Genomic DNA, 17,198 nt, shown 5'->3' on the forward strand with positions numbered 1-17,198 from the left:
GACCTTATTGCTCTCTACAACTACCTGAAAGGAGCTTGTAGTGAGCTGGGTGCTGGTCTCTTCTGTCAGGTGGCTGGAGATAGGATGAGAGGAAATGGCCTCAAGTTGCAGCAAGGGAGATTTAGGTTAGATATTAGGAAAAATTTTTTTACTGAGAGGGTTGTCACACATTGGAATAGGCTGCCCAGAGAAGTGGTTGTGTCACCATCCCTGGAGGTATTCAAAAAGCGTGTAGACAAGGCACTTCAGAACATGGTTTAGTGGGCATGGATGATGGTTGGAGTTGATGATCTTGAAGGTCTTTTCCAACTTAAATGATTCTATGATTCTATGATTCAACCACCCCAATATCTGTTGGAGGGACAACACAGCAGAGCATAAGCAAGGATCCTGGAAAGCATCGATGACAACTTCCTGATGCAAGTGAAACAGAAGCCAATGAGGAGAGATGCTCTGCTGGACCTTACACTCACAAAAAAGGAGGGGCTTGCTGGGGATGTGAAGGTTGAAGACACCACCAGCTGGAGTGATCATGAGATGGTGGAGTTCAGGATCCTGAGAGGAGAAAGCAGGGCAAGAAGAAGACAGGCTTCTGCAAGTACCTAAGTGCTACCTAAGTAGCAAAAAGATGACTAGGGGAAATGTGGGCCCACTGCTGAATAAGGCAGGGGCCCTGGTGACACAGGATATGGAAAAGGCTGAGGTCATGAACACCGCCTTTGCCTCAGTCTTCACTAGCAAGACCAGCCTTCAGGAGTCCCAGGCCCCAGAGATCAGGGACAAAGTCTGGAGCAGGAGGGTTGGACCAGGTAACCTCCAGAGGTTCCCTCCGTACTCAACCATATTGTGATTGTGTGATTGTGTCATTGCAGAGACTGCATGGGCTATTTCCTTACTGAAAGAGCAGCTGAGATTCATTTTAGTCCCATGGGCAGGATGTTTTAAAAATCATACACTTGTCCTTTGCTGAGATGAGCATTTATAAATATTGAAGTATTGGGGGGGGGGGCAGAAATTGCACCTCAGATGGGTCTCCTAGCCACTAGGTCTATCCCTTTATTCACTCCATGGCTCATTAAGAATGCCATTATTCCAGAAAAGTGGTGAAGAAAAGATTGAGATATTCAAAGATATTATTTCCTCATAATCTAGTAATCAGAGCATCCACAGATGCAGTGGAAAGTAGATATCTGAAACTCATGTGGGCAGAGAAAAGGAATGCGCTGGGAACATCTGCCAAGTCTGGCCATGTAAGGTAGGCAGAGCAGTGCCTATTCCACTGAAATCAGAGCTCTTCATGTGCTACTCAGGTGTTACAAAGATGCAGGCACATCCGGACATGCCAGAGGATACATCCTGAGGAAATTCCTTTGGAAAATTTAGGCTGATACAGGCTTGACACACTTCCTGCTAGGTGGCAGCTGAATAGGTATTCTGAGTATCAAAATCTTCTACTGAGATGCTTAAGCCTGCTGGTAGATCTAGCCACTGACACCTTGTCTTCAGGAGGAGACACATCCAGTCACAAAGTAAACCAAATTCAGTCATTACTGTCAAGAAGAGAGGAAGCTTGTTCTCCTAGTTTGTTTTGGAAGATGTTGCATTTACCCTGTTAAAGCAGAAAACTCAGCGACAAAGTTGGGATTGAGAAGTCAACTGAGCTCAAAGTGGCATCCTGCTACTACTTACCACATGAACTAATGCAAGAAGTCACACAGTCACTTCAAAGAGTAGCAGGATGAGAAAGTCTTTACGTATCAGTTTGTTGACTTCAGTTATACATGTGCATTTTTATTTCAAATTACAGGAAATTACAAAGAAAATGTAAACTAATGGAGTTACCATAGTTTTATGACTGACTTACGAGATTTTACCCTGCAGTTGAGCAAGGTAAGAGTGCGCATAAAGCCAGTAAGTGAAGCAGACACCACTTTCTAATGTGTGGCAGAACACAAAGAATAGGAAAGCATATAAAGGATTTAACAAAGTCAATGTAATGGATATCCTTCTTTGATTAAAAAACCCTCTGATTTTTGGAAGAAGAGAATTGTTACAGATCTAGTATATTTGATTTACTCCCAAAAAGAGCAGAGATGGAAAACAGAATTGCACAGATTGTTGATGAGTTGGATGAAGTATGGGTCATCAGAAAATTAAAGGACCTCTAATTTTTGGGGGGTCAAGCCATATTTAGTATTACAATGAATACCTTTGCACAAGAAGTCAGCATATGTCTAAATTTTTTTTGCCAGTAACATAATGTTGGAAAGGTCAGAAAATAATACATAAGAAATGGGATCCCACTGTGATTGGCCAAAAATTTCTAGGATGCAGTGGGTAGGGTGAGTATTAATGCCATTGTGCAAGGCACTAGTAAACCATTATCAGAATTAATGTTTTGATTACCTGTGTTTAAAAAAGAAGAATTCAAGGTGAAATGAGTAGGGACAACCTTATTAGCATAACCAGAGAAAGGAACAAGAGAAAATATCTTATGAGAAGAGATGATGTGAATTTGCCTTGCTTAATGTAGCAATTAAAAGCTGAGAGAAGATATGATTGCTCCATAAATACACAAGGGGAGAGTACATGCTAGGAAGGAAAAATAATTACTTCAGCCAAAGAACAATACCGAAACAAGAATGAATGGCTAAAAACAAAAGATGCAAATAAAACTGTTAGAAATTAGAAGATTTCTAAGCAACAAATTTGTGAACGTCTGAAGCAGTTGTCCAGCTGGCAAAAATTCAAACTATTTTCAATAGAGAGTTGGACAAATTTAGGGAGCTAGACATGAGTTATGCATCGTGGTTGTCTGTGAGAGCAAGAATCTAAATTAAAGGACCCAGAAGTTTTGTTCCTGTCATGTGCCTAAGACATCTGGTAATTTTGTGCAGTATAGTAAATATTTACTTTCTGCAGCAAAAGATCAGCATACATGAAGAACGTAACAAAGCATATGCAGTTTCAGAATGTAACAGAAAGTAGACTGGAAATGAGGGCGAAGACCTGAGATGAGCTAGTGGGTGGTAGTGCTAGCAACGGTTTGCCATGTGTTGCATGTATTTAGTGCAATAGAAACCAAAGTTAGGGAGAACTATGCTTTTTGAATGCCAACCAGTTTCCACCTTGAACTTTATGTGAGCTGTAACTGATTTATAAGACACTGCACATAAAATGACTATTAAAGTGGCATTTATGGCAATGAGAAAAGCATCCCAGCACCCTTGAAAGGAGAGGGGTAATGCTGAGGGGATGCTGTACAGCACTGTGCAGTGCAGGGTCATGAATGCCATACTGACGCTGGGGCAGACCAAAGCAGAGCAACTTGTACCCAGCAACCTGTACCCTGTCAGAATCCAAGCTAGTTACAGAAGAGCTACTGATGGCCTTAATTTTCCCACAGCCCTGTGCGTAGGATTTTCTATTGTTTTAGCCAGTTTCCCAGCTGGGATGTTTATTTGCTTTCTTTGGCTTGCTCCCACATGCCAGCCTGGGCACCAATCCTCATCTGCTAATTAGGAACAAGGATACAGGTAGAACTGGCCTTCTCAGATAGGCCATAAATTGCCCTGTTTGAATATCAGGCTTTTCTGCATCACCTACCTCATCTGAAGAGGAATCTTGTCTTTAAAAGAATGGCGCTTGCAATTCTTCAGACTAGGTTTTTTTTTTTGTTTGTAACTTTCATATTGTCCTGGAATAGGATAAGAGTTTGCAAATACTGCTGTAAAAACATTTGGGTCAAAAATTTCCCTGAAGAAATTTAATGTTTTTCCATTTAATTTGATAACTTCTTACTGGCCCCTGGGATGAAGAGATTCCTCAGTGTCCTGTGCATTCTTTGACACTAATGCAACATGCTCTTCTAGGGTACTGTTTTTCAAAAAAGTGACCTTCTGCTAGGAAGGCAAAATAACAACTCAATTAAAAGAAACAACAAAGGTCACACCAGTTTCCCTACCCAGCTAGAAAAATAAAGCAGTGGAAAATGTAAGCTGCATTTACATTAACATATGGGAACTCAAAGAGTATCATGTGGAAAACTCATCGGTATGGTAGAATTCCATTTTAGGATGCCTCTGGAGAAAAGTAATGAAGTTATTAAAATTTGTAAGAAAATCTATTTATCAGTCATGTGTACAGCATTCAGTCTGGAGGAATGAATGCTGTCTGGGAAGAAGCAAACAGCAATGGGAATCATGGTCCCTGGTCTGTCACTGCTTCTTGTCTGATTTTGGAGAAGTTACTTATGTCTCAAATACGTAGCCTAGAAACAGCTAAGCACAAGAAGCAATGTAGGACTTTTCTCTTGAAGTGCAAATGTTAGGTATTAAGAGTGCTGTCAGTATCCCTTGACTACAGATCAAGTAGACCCATCCTGAAGCCATATCGCTGCTCTTATTAGCAAGCTACTCCATGTAATCCCTTTCACAGCAGCCAAGTTCCCTGGTTGCTCCTTGTGGAGACTTTTAGGGCAGCTAGAATTGCAGGGGTTATCAGCCAAGTGACATCTCTGAATGTAGTGGTTGTAAATATTTCTATCTTTCCACAATAAATGAATAAGAAAGCTCCTTCCTCTCTTACATGTTCATGTCAGGATCAAACACAAGATGACCTTTATCACTCTAAGCCTCATCTCTTTTTCTGTTGCAAAACTGACTTGCTGTTTACTTACTTCAGAGTAATAAGTGAGACACAATTCATTAGTGTCTGTAAATTGCTTGGAGGTACTGGGATGAAAGGAACTACAGAAGTGAGTAGAGTATAATTTTCATTAGAATTATATGACAGTGTCATTAAGAGAGTTTTCTGGAAATAGTTTAATTCACCACAGGCTTTCTAGAGCAACAGTCTTGGGAATCTGATACAAAACAGTGATGGTAGACGCTTCTTCCCAAATTCTCAGGAATATGCCCCTTCCAAAATTTGCTTTCAGGAATACATCTCTTCCAAAACTTGAGATTTCTCTTGATCAGAAAATTCAAAGGTGGTCTGTTTGACAAACACTTCACAGGTATGAAGTAGTTGGGTTTTCATAGTTGTAACTCTCCAAAGTCTTCAATGCACATCTCATAAATGTACAAACCCATACTCTTGCTCATTTGACCCTAGTCAGATATGTTGATATTCAGCCAGATTTTAGGTAGCCCCCTGCCTGCTGCAGAGTTTCAAGTTAGGATCCTGGAGGCTTATTTCCCTGCACCTCAATGGCTCTAGCCAGGCTCTGTTATGCAAAGCTACCATTTCCAGGGAGGAATGACTGCAAGGAAGACCTGAATGGGGAGGGGAGCTGAGAGTCTTCAAGAATTCAAAATGAAATTCTTGGCATGTTTCGTTTGGCAACATTCAACCCTGAAGTGCTTAAAAAAAGAACATTAGGATTGCTGGTGAAGTTCTAAAGGATCCATGTTGCTGTTGGCTGACATACAGGCTGCTGTTTCATCTCTGTTTCATGCATGGTAGGTCTTCTCCCAACCTCTGCAACAAGGGGACAGAGGTAAAGGCAAAGGATGAATTAGGGCAATGGCCAGCTAAACTGGTTAGCAGTAGTAGGTGGGTCTCTTACGGCAGATATGTGTCTCTGATGGGCCACGCAGCTTATTTCAGTTCATAGAAGTACTGCATACTATAGCCAACTCCCAATCACCTCTCAGAGCAAGTGCCAGCTCTACTGCACATACACAGTACAGTTACATGGAGAGAGGTCACTAAATTTCATAGGTGCTTTCAAGTACACACTGGGGAGCAAATGAGAGGCTCTGAGAAACATGCCAAACAGTTCCTTGAAATGACATTCAAACTTTTTGGTGGATTGCTTTTATGAAAGGCACTGACAATGAACTGTCTGAGACTGTTGCCCTGGCAGGCTTTGTAGACAGCAGATTACATACCTCTGGGTCCTAAAAGGTAGGTCAAGGTTAAAGAAGGAAAAAAATGCCCATGGTGAGGGGAGGGGGGGGCTTGCATAAATGAAAAAATGGTGGTCTCAATGGTGTTTTTATAGGAAAACTGGTTTTTAGGTTAAACCCTCCCAAAACTGTGTAGGAAAGCTCTAAAAGAGAAAATATCTTTTTTTTTCTCTCTCTAAAAAACAGTTTTAATTTAAAAAACATCTGGAAATTTTGACCAGAGACATATGTTTTCTGGAAGCACTGCTTTACTGAAAAATTTATACCTTATCCAACTACCTCCGTTCTAAGCAATCCTAGTTGTTGTCAGCTGACCAGCCAGCTATAAAAATAATGGGGTTCTGTAGATTTACTGATGTATGTAAAAACTGAGGCTTCAGGTAATTCTACATCTCTGCCAACTGTTCCATGAATGGTGACAAGTACAAGCTTGCCAGAGGAGCTGCTTGATAAATAGCATAACTAAAGACTTCAGCCACATTCATAGTATCATGTTTTTTTTTTCATGACAGTCTTCCTTGTCAGCTGTTTGGAAAAGCTATTTCTTAAATCAGAGAAACATGTTGGTCAATTCCTTCCTGTATTCCCCCCCTCCTCAGAGATGGCAATCTGGGGCTTTGCTGAAGGCACATGTAGTTACTCTTCAAGATACTGCAAATTCCACCTCCTTTTCTTAGAAATCTAGAGAGTTAGAAAATAATCTGTGCAGTTATTAGACCATAAGAAGCTCCAAGACAGCACACGAGTAAAATAATTTAATGAGTGTTCCTAGTGACAACCCTTGTGCTCAGAATAAAACACGCAATAGCAAACTCCTTTCCAAAGACTTGAAGCTAGGAATTTTTGTAGACTGAATGATTTGTTTCCCTAATGCATGCACCAAGTGCAGCAAGCTGATTAAAATACTGGATATTGTACAACCTTTCAGTTCCTGGTCTGCAGAGCTAAGCTTATGCATCACTAACCATATATTACAGGTACACACAGGTATTTCACATGTAAGGGAAGACAAAAATAGAATTTGCACTGTCTGCTGGCAGGACACTGATTTCAACATTTTCCTTTTGGAACCATAAAAAGTAAAGAAATTAAGATCAGGTTTTGTAGGAAGTCATTCTTCTTCAATGGGGACTGTACCTGTATGAGAAGGCAATGAACAGTCAAAAGCGATGCACCCACTGTTTGAAGTGCAGCAGCTTGCAGTAAATATGTGATGACGGCCATTATGCAAAAACCTTTAATACAAAATAGCCATTCTACTAGAGAATTTGATGGGTTACCTAGAAAGCAGCTTGCCAAAGGAAACCTTCTGGGTTTAGGGGTAATTCTGTAATTACCTTACTGACTTAACTTTATGTTTCATTAAGAAACAAATTCACATATTAATTTTACAGGACTTCTGTCAAGGGGAAACAGACTTTTAAGAAGCAGCAGAGGCTACTGTAAGCCATGTAAGGAGCTTCTGAAATTCTGAAACTTTACTTTTCATTTGAATGAATTCCAAAACCACGTAAGTGCACACTAGAATGGAACAAAAATGAAAACTTCATAAAACAAAACGCTCATTAAACAAACGTGTAATTCAGAAGAGAGAATGAGTTTCTCTCTGTTACTAAACCCACAGTATTCAACTCTTTTTGAGCTCTGGCTGGTAGAACATTGAAGTCACAGAAAGGCCTATTTTCTGGGGCTCTGAAAATTTCAAGCAATAGTTTCCAGGAAAGAAAAGGTAGAGTGAATGCAATTATATTGAATGAACTGCTTTGTACTTTTTAGCAAATACAGTCAGGACAGTTTTAATCAAGAGCATTTTACTTCTTTAAACAGTAATAGTATATTTGACCTTACAGACTGTTTTTACAGATGATAGTTCAATTTCTGCCATCAAGAATTTGTAATTTAAGGCTTAGATTCAGGGACATGAGGCAGAGGTTGAATTTATGTGTATGCCAGATCCCAGCAAAGTCAGTGGATCTCAAGCATAGGCTTAAAATTAAACTCCTGTTTAATGATAGTTGGGGTACACTGCCACATGCTTTCTTGAACTGGTGCATGTATTCAGCGAGCCACTGCAGCGTGATTATTATTTAAACTGTGCTGAGTTCAAAAGAGTTATAGTCACTGCCAAGTCACCTTTATTCACTGTTATTGTCAACTTTTAGCTAAGTGAACAGCATGGCTGGTCTGATAAATACAGTGGCTGAGAATACCTTCCATACAGTAGAAGAGCAAGAAGCTCTGGAGATGTCCACCTTAGCTGACTGTAAGTACTACTTAAATTCAAACTGAAATTAGAAATAGCTGCCCCTTTATTATTAAAGGGCTGTGCCCCTTGTTAATACAAATGAGACTATTCCCTGTGACTCAATAGGAGCTATTTTGATTTGCACCAGTTGCAGATTACAGAAAATTGGGATTAAGAACATCAACTAAATTCCTTGTAGAAAGAGGGAAAAGAAGCTGTCACCCACTTGGAACGTGGCACTTTACTTTACCCAGAGGGAAAATTTAGTTACATTTTAAAGGGGCCTTCTGGTGGTTTCTAAATTTCTACATTCTAATTTGTGTTTTTAGACTTTGGGAAGTGTCAAAAATGGCTTTTTGTTTTAAAATTAGATGTGCGTGTGAAAATCACATTGAATCTGCATAAGAATACATTATTTGGGGCATGCAAACACTTTCTTCTCTTTCAACATTAGTGACTTTTGATGCTGACTTTTGTGCATCAATATTTAGAGCTAGGTCCTTGGTGTCCATGAGTAGCTCCTGCAGCAAAAGGAAGCACAAATGCTTTTCCCGGTGCTGGAGTGCAGGGAGGCAGCTTGCTGCACTCATGTAACCCTGCTGTTGTAATGTGCCACAAGAGGCTGTAATAACAGCTGCACGTAGCACAGCAGGCCTGTCACTGCTCCCGTTTATGGCAGAGTAAACTGGGTTGAGGGAGAACAAAGGAGACATAAAACATTTCCCCCCCTAATTCAACTGCTTCAATTTCACTAAGCAGAATGCAAGTACAGCTGAGGATTTTGGAACCTTCCGTGGAAAGTTTGCCCCTGGGCCATTAAAAATGGTTAAATAATAAAATTACCTTGCCTCTTGATATCATTATGCCCTCTTTTTCAGATCAGCAATTTTATTAATAGATAACACTGATAAAGATTTATTTTTATGAGATTTTTTAGGTCTTTTAAATATCTCATGCAAGTTTTCAGCTCTTTGGCTCCTTAGTGCTGATTAGGATGGTCTCTCCTTTTTCTTTCTTTCCCCTATTTCCAAAACAACTGTGAGATAAAATAGAAAAGCACACAGAGCTGAAGACACACACTTTAAAGAAATAAATCTGGCATGCAATTTTGAAAAATCTTTTCAGGTCAGTGTCACTTTTATAACTGATGTTACCAGTTCTATCCTTCTTTGTATTTCTCCCCTCAATAAACAATCCAAATATACTTCAAGAGATTCTCCCACGTAAGGCAACTTGAAAATATGTCAAGCAGCTTGATTTGGAAGTTTTTCCAGAATTTAGCGAGCTTACACATTTTACTGAATGATACACATTTCTTAAAACCTACTATCTGACAGGAACCCGCTTCAGGTGCCAAGAAAAGTGATGGGAAGAACAAACTTACATTTCAGCTCCAGTTTGATGAAGTCAGTGTTCCCCAGATTCTCAAGAAACACCCCATCTGAGGCTGACGTTTTGAAATAGAAAGAGATGTCTGCACTGGTTTCCCCTTGGAAGGTGGAGAAGTGAAGGTAGGATGATGAAGTAACAAAAGAAGCTGCATTCCAGTAATTCCCTGCATGGGATAGACAGGAAAGACACATGTTTCAGTACTCCCTTGAAGCTGTCTGAAATGTTGAAGCTTTTAATGTCAATATATGCTACAGTGTTGTCTACGTTGAAAAAGCCCCCAAACACCTTGATTCTACTACCTCCTTGTTTTTCTGGATATGGCATGTCAGGTTTCAGAAGGTAGAGCAAGTTAATGGTACATTCATTTTAAAGTTCCTAATTTATCACATTCAGTCATACACAAATGTGTTGCTACTACATGTTTAGTATAGTAACACTGAATTCATGGGAGATCAGACAGATGGGCGAAACACTAATTTGGTGACTGCCTCACCTCAGGCACATGTTTTGCTTTCATACATTGCCTCACGTGTAACTTACCTGTCTTCAAATTTACTCTACACAGCTACACCCATTTTCTCTGAAAATGTAGCCATGTCTATTAGAAGTCTACTAATACGTATCACAGGAAAAATCCAATAAATGAAGCTAAGCAATACAGACACAATTAACATATGCCCATAATAGCCCCTAATACATTTCCACTGGAGAAATATCATAATAATCCTCAAGAACTATGACAGTACTTCAGCTAGCATGTCAGTTGACATCCTGTGCAAGGTAGCATTACACTGCAAAGACAAAAATATTTGTAAGATATAGGTGATACAGCAAGCCAATGAGAGACTGAAACAGCTGATTCTGGTTTCATCAGAATGCTTCTGCTTATGTATACAGATTCAGAAATTTATTAAAATATCACTCATTAACTCACCACAGCTGAGTCCTTAGTATTCCAGCTAATAAACACAATAAGAAACTACTTTCCATTCCAGTCAAAACTCCCAGAGATCGGTTTTCTATTATTTGATTACTGAACTAGGTGATAATGCTATTAGTTCTCTGGTTTGCACTGGATGAATATGAATGAGCATGCTGAAGCTCCAGAAGCTCAACACTGCTTATCTATAACACCACTGGCCCACACCCAAGTCTGAAGTGTTATAAATTGTGTAATTTATTAATCTCTATTCAAATTTAAATTGAACATCTGAATTAATAGAAGAAGGCTTTAGGTTTAAATACATGCATACTATTGCCTTCCATATTTCTCTCCATCCCTCCATTTAATTCTGCCTCTCTCAAGAATGCAGAATAAGATGCTTTGGAAAAAGAAGCAGCTTTCCATTTACTTTAATGCATCCCAGAAGGAAAGTTGTAAGTGAGATTTTGTGTGTATGTGTGTACATGCATGTGTGAGCAGTGAAAAGGGGATGAAATGGGCATTCATAACACAGATATATAGCTTTGAATTCACCGGTTAGGCTAGGTCAGCTGGTTTTCAACATGTTGTATTGGGTTTGTGTGGCAAGGTTTTGGTAGCAGGGGGGGGTACAGGGGTGGCTTCTGTGAGAAGCTGCTGGAAGCTTCCCCTGTGTCCGACAGAGCCAATACCAGCCGGTTCTAAGACGGACCAGCCGCCGGTCAAGGCCGAGCCAATCAGTGATAGTGGTAACGCCTCTGGGATAATATATTTAAGAAGGGAAAAAAGTTGTGGGACAGACAGAAAACAGCAGCCAGAGAGAGGAGTGAGAACATGTGAGAGAAACAGCCCTGCAGACACCAAGGTCAGTGAAGAAGGAGGGGGAGGAGATGCTCCAGGCGCCGGAGCAGAGATTCCCCTGCAGCCTGTGGGGAAGACCATGGTGAGGCAGGCTGTCCCCCTGCAGTCCATGGAGGTCCATGGTGGAGCAGATATCCACCTGCAGCCCGTGGAGGACCCCACGCCGGAGCAGGTGGGTGCCCGAAGGAGGCTGTGACCCCATGGGAAGCCTGCGCTGGAGCAGGCTCCTGGCAGGACCTGCAGATCTGTGGAGAGAGGAGCCCATGGAGCAGGTTTGCTGGCAGGACTTGTGACCCCGTGGGGGACCCACGCTGGAGCAGTGTGCTCCTGAAGGACTGCACGCCGTGGAAGGGACCCATGCTGGAGCAGTTCATGAAGAACTGCAGCCCATGGGAAGGACCCACGTTGGAGAAGTTTGTGGAGGACTGTCTCCCGTGGGTGGGACCCCACACTGGAGCAGGGCAAGAGTGTGATGAGTCCTGCCCCGGGGAGGATGAAGCGACAGAAATAATGTGTGATGACCTGACCGTAAAACCCATTCCCCATGCCTCTGCGCTGCTGGGGCGGGGGTAGGTAGAGAATCTGGGAGTGAATTTGTGCCCAGGAAGAAGGGAGGGGTGGAGGGAAGGTGTTTTGAGATTTGGTTTTATTTCTCATTACCCTACTCTGGTTGATTTGTAATAAATCGAGTTAATTTTCCCCAAGTTGAGTCTCTTTTGCCCGTGACAGTAACTGGTTGAGTGATCTCTCCTGTCCTTATCTTGACTGACGAGCCCTTTGTTATATTTTCTCTCTCCTGTCCAGCTGAGGAAGGGGGAGTGATAGAACGGCTTTGGTGGGCACCTGGCATCCAGCCAGGGTCAACCCACCACATATGTATTACTATGGACCCCATTTACACAAACTGGTAATTTCCAGATTGAATATTATTAACAATTTCTATAGAAATGTCAATAATCTTCATATCATAAACAAGCTTGGGCAAGAAAAGTCTGCTAATTAATTGCAAGGTTTTCCTCTGAAAACATACCTAGTGATAAAGCAACACAGATAAAAAAGGTCTATAATTTTATTTTAATTCATGGTCTCAGGTCTCTTTCCATCTCTCACTTTTCAGAGTGCTCCCTCAATATTAGAGTTGCTTATGGTCTAGGTGCATGAGTGGTCTGTCAATAATCTGTTAGTACAGGATCCAGATGGACTTCTGTACACACTGTCCCACTTGCAGATGTACCTGGACATCTACATTTCCTTCTCCTGGGAGCTAGAGATAATGCTAGACGCTGGCAGAATCTCAAAACTGTTTTTATTCCACCTGCTGAATAAACTCACGTGAAGTAAGAAGGACTTAGACAAAAAGTCAGGAATATAATCCTTGTTAAGGAGCTAATTTAGCTGCCCTGAATAACCTTGTAGAAATGCTTGCATGTCATTATAAATTAAATTAGTATTTTAGTCTCCTAGCTTTACATTCCCTGAATATTTAGCCAAGTTATAAGCCTAAACCACAAAGAACACACAACAAGCAAAAGAGCTGTGGGAGCTACAGGGAACCTACTATGAAATTCAAGTACTAATGGAGACAAACAGCTCTTCAGCGAGAAAGGCTCCCCAGCCACCTCACTATCCCAAATGAGACCAGGGTGAGTATGCAGCTGTGTTACCATCCAGCCAAATAGCACGGCTGCCATGGGTTCTGCTGTCAGACTTCCTCCTCTGGCTGGGGATGCTGGTTACAGAGCAGCCTTCCTGCCAGCATCCTTCAGCCATCAGTCACTGTCTGCAAGTCCCGTGTTCACACCACACTTACATCTTCTGTGAGCCTAACACAGCTCAAGAACTACAAGTTAGACACCTATCTTAACTAATCACTTCCACTGATACATTGACAATGGCTTTGTTGAAAGGATGATATTTTTGTTTTGTCAAGTCCTGTCACAATGAGACCCTAGCCCTTTAACTGTAGCCTCCACTGCAATATAGTATATTATTATTACTATTGCAATTAAGTAAGTAAGAGTAGAAGCTGATATATGAAACAGCTCTTTATTTTGTAATATTTTATTTATATCTTTTTAATTATCTTGCAAACTCGAAAGCATTAAATTTAATTTAACATAGACTCAGTCTGCAATGCTGGGACACTCCGGGTTAAATCCTTAACTGCGACAGCACATCACTAAAGTGCCTTTACAGGGAATTAGTTTTCAGTTGTATGTGAACATTCCTTTGTATAGACAGAGAAGAAGATTTCACTTTCTTAGTTTTTAAAGTAAAATATAGATTTCAGAGTTATTAGGACTGGTATTGGTTGGGGGTTTATCCAACAGGGTCCAGCCATATGGCTAAGATTTCAAGCCATCACCACAGTGCACTTACAAGTAGGACTACCACTATGAGTACAACTGCAGGGCCAGATAGGTGGATGGGTTCATATTGAAATGCATGTCACCATTTGTTGAAACAAAAATAATCAATGCTTATTTAGTGCTACATCTAGTCTACTGAAGAGATCCATCACTAAGGATTTTATATTTCATTCAAAATGCTGTGATTTGACTCTGCAGAAAGCATTGGCTGCAGATGCTACTGGCAAGAGGATAAATACAAACAGTGCAGATTGAATGGGAAAACCTGCAGCTTGAGAGACACATTTTCAAAGACTATTCATAACAAATTCCTATAAAGATAAAATCATGTTTTCACACATCGGTATACATTCATCTCAAAACACTTTCAGGGGAAAAAGCCATTTTATTAAGAGTACAATGGAAATGTTTTGCTAAACATACATAATGATTTTTATCATAAAATGGTATCTTTTGATAAGAAAGGGGCTGCCTAAGGAAATTTTGAATAAAAATCCACTTTACTCACATTATTATTGTTGCTTTCTAGGAACCTTTGTCAGTCACTATGCCTCAAAATTTCTTTGGCACATTGTCACACTCCTTTCCTCAAATGGTTTGAACATACCGATCCTACAGGCATTTTTCTCCCACTTTAGGCTGAGCAAGAAGTAGATGGAGGAAACTGGGACTGGGACTTAAGCCACAGGGTAGATGTTATGGAAGCAGGGATACCAAACTAACAGGAGGTGGGAAAGGGAGTTTATTTAGAAAGAACACTCTAAATGAAAAGTTTGTAATCCATCCTGTTAATAATTATTGTGTCATGATTATTGCCTAGGAGGAACTGGACCTTACAAAATGGTATGCTTATGGGACATGATTGAGAAAGTCTTGCAAGAAATGTTCTGCTTTGTAAGAAAGTCACTCAAGCTAGGAGGGATAGTAGTTTTCAGGGATGCAGTAGGCTTGGAAACATTAAGATGGGGAAGGCAGAAGGGCTTGTATCTTGAAGATGGAAAGAAAGAGGTGCTCGGAGACACACCATCCTTTTCTTTGCCCTTCCTCCCTCCAGACAGCTAAAATACCATAAAAGCCACAGACGACTTCTATTGCAGAGTATAGTCTGAAATACAACATTTTAATTTTATTTTCTTTGTAACCTCATCTATAATTCTGTAATCAAGACCACAGCTCTGTTGTACAGCTCTGTTGTTTTAAGCTTGCTTAGTGTTTAAATTTGATTTAAACCAATTAAACAGGTACAGAGCAGGTTGCTATCATGGAAGCACAAATACAAATAAATCAAGACACCAGACAACCCTTTTCAGTTGTTTGCAACCCAAGATAAATGTGGAGATCCCCAAAATATGGCTGTGTTTCTCACAAAGTAGCATGTTTCTTGGTGATGACATTAAGCCTTAGGACACGGGACATGCAGAGGCAGGCAAGTGAAGAGCTGACCACAGCTCCAGAGGAAACTCTGTCATGGATGTTTGCCTGGATCCAAGCAAGGGTCAGAGCAATAGTTGTGCCAGAGGTGCTTCAATGGACCACATAACACTTCATGATTCTGTTTTCAATTTGTGTCAACGTTGCTCACAGTTCTGGTTATCTGCTGTGGAAATTAAAATCCAACTCATTAAGCTCCTGCAAAACAGCCTTACCTCTTTCTCATTAGTTTTCCTAACCCAGAGTTACTGTGTTCTTTACAATTTGAATGGTACGAAGTGTCTCTTCTACTGCTCCATAAAGACTCAGTCTCAGACAGAACGCTGCACTATAATTACAAAGGTATGATTTTTACAAGAAGCACAGTAGTCTGTAGCCACAAGAAATCACCCAGACTACAAAGATTAATGAGAAGGGACACTTTAAATCTCAGATAAAAAGCTGAATAAAGACTTGAAGATTTTTCTCATGAAGTCCCACCTTAGGGAGGAGGAAGGAGATGGTTGCCATAATACTGACAAGGACAAATTCACCTCATCCTGAGTTATGCAACATGGACTGACATCTTTTAATTTGTGGTAGCTCTGTAACTTGATAACAGACTCACTGGGCTTATAGCAATCAGCCTTTCAGCTTCTCCTTTGCAATATTTTTGTCCAGAACTCCCTTGCTAGCTCTCATCAATATCTTCTTTCTTAGCATGATTGAAATTCAAGCTTTAACACCATCAATTTCACTTTTACATTTAAACCCCATTGAAATGGATAACGGCAATAGCAGAACTGTAAAAGACGTCAGTGCTTTTAGCCCTGCTAGGCAATAGCACTAGAGAACGAATGCTGCAATGTCAGGCAGCTCTTATGTATTACAATAGACCAAAAACCTCCAGGGCCCTCATCTGCAGCAAAACAGATTTTCTATCAAAACCATTATGTGAATAAAATGTAAGAATAGTCTCCTATTTCAGAGAAGATGGATGCGTGAATGGAAAACTGTTCTGTGCCACAAAGTAATGGATTGAGATTATCCATACAATTATGCTCAACAAATCAAGCTTTTTTTCTTTTCTTCTTTTTCCATTCTGGGAGAGAGGAATCTACTCACGCACACTCAGAGCAGTTTGGGTATCAGTACAGCAACAATCACAGCTTTGATTCAAGTCTTCAGATCTGCATCATGAGTGGAATTGGCCCTAACAACATCCAAATTTGCTGTTGGACTTTATCCAACTTCATTGTCAATGAAATAAGGCAGGGACAAGAAGGAAAGATATTCCAGTCAAAAAAGAATGTCACAATTTATTCAGGAAACAAAAGAAAAGTCAAAGAAAATTGGCAGTGTTTTTCACACTGAGTTGTACCTTATTTTGAAAGGTGTAACTGCAACCTCAAAGCAAGGCAGGTCCTCTTCTGTCAATGGCACTAATCTGAGTGGGGCTGAGAGCACAGCTTCAGTCTGAGCAGGAGGTCTGTGTGTTGGGGGCAGAGGAGAGCAAGGATGGCAAGTTGCCAGCATCCCAAGTCCTTTGCTAGGAGGACTACAATGCTGGTATCTTCTTCCTCACTGAAGGATCTGCTTGGTGTCATTTTTGATTGTGCTCACATGCATTTACACCTTTGTTCTTCACTGGTCTGCAACTCTGTGCCACATTTAATATATGTTTTACTATACTACATATACTACACTTAATGTATATATAATTTACTATATATGGCATGTTTTGCATATATTCTTTGATTTCTTTGGTACCCCTGAAATCAGTTTCACCCAGCTCCAGTCCTGAATTTATTTGACCATTGGTGAGTTGTTTATAGCCCTAGGGTCCCCTGTATCAGTCAGTGCCCAGTCTCATATCATCCCATGCCTGTACTCCTCTGCCCTGAATCCCATGTTCCCACTTTTCAAGGCCGCTGTTATCATACCAGATGTGTATTCCTCTGCATTGCACCATTATGTTAGTCATCAGTATCTCATTCTGCACAAAGTAACTACTTTTTGCTAGTATATATATAAAAATGTGGTTATACCATAAGAAGATAAGCAAAAGTAAAACAAACTAGGCATAG

General features: G+C 40.5%; 1 protein-coding gene across 3 annotated transcripts in view; it reads right to left on the reverse strand.

Annotated features, from left to right (window-relative positions):
* Positions 1–17,198, reverse strand: part of CNTNAP2 (contactin associated protein 2) — a 1,249,274-nt gene that overhangs the window by 129,626 nt on the left and 1,102,450 nt on the right. For all 3 annotated transcript variants that reach the window (XM_052795237.1, XM_052795244.1, XM_052795253.1), the window contains one exon: positions 9,542–9,712. In XM_052795237.1, coding sequence (XP_052651197.1) covers positions 9,542–9,712 — 171 coding nt within the window. The remainder of the gene's footprint in view (positions 1–9,541; positions 9,713–17,198) is intronic.

Source organism: Harpia harpyja, chromosome 1 (genome assembly GCF_026419915.1).
Source record: "Harpia harpyja isolate bHarHar1 chromosome 1, bHarHar1 primary haplotype, whole genome shotgun sequence".
In the NCBI taxonomy this organism is placed as follows: Eukaryota; Metazoa; Chordata; class Aves; order Accipitriformes; family Accipitridae; genus Harpia; species Harpia harpyja.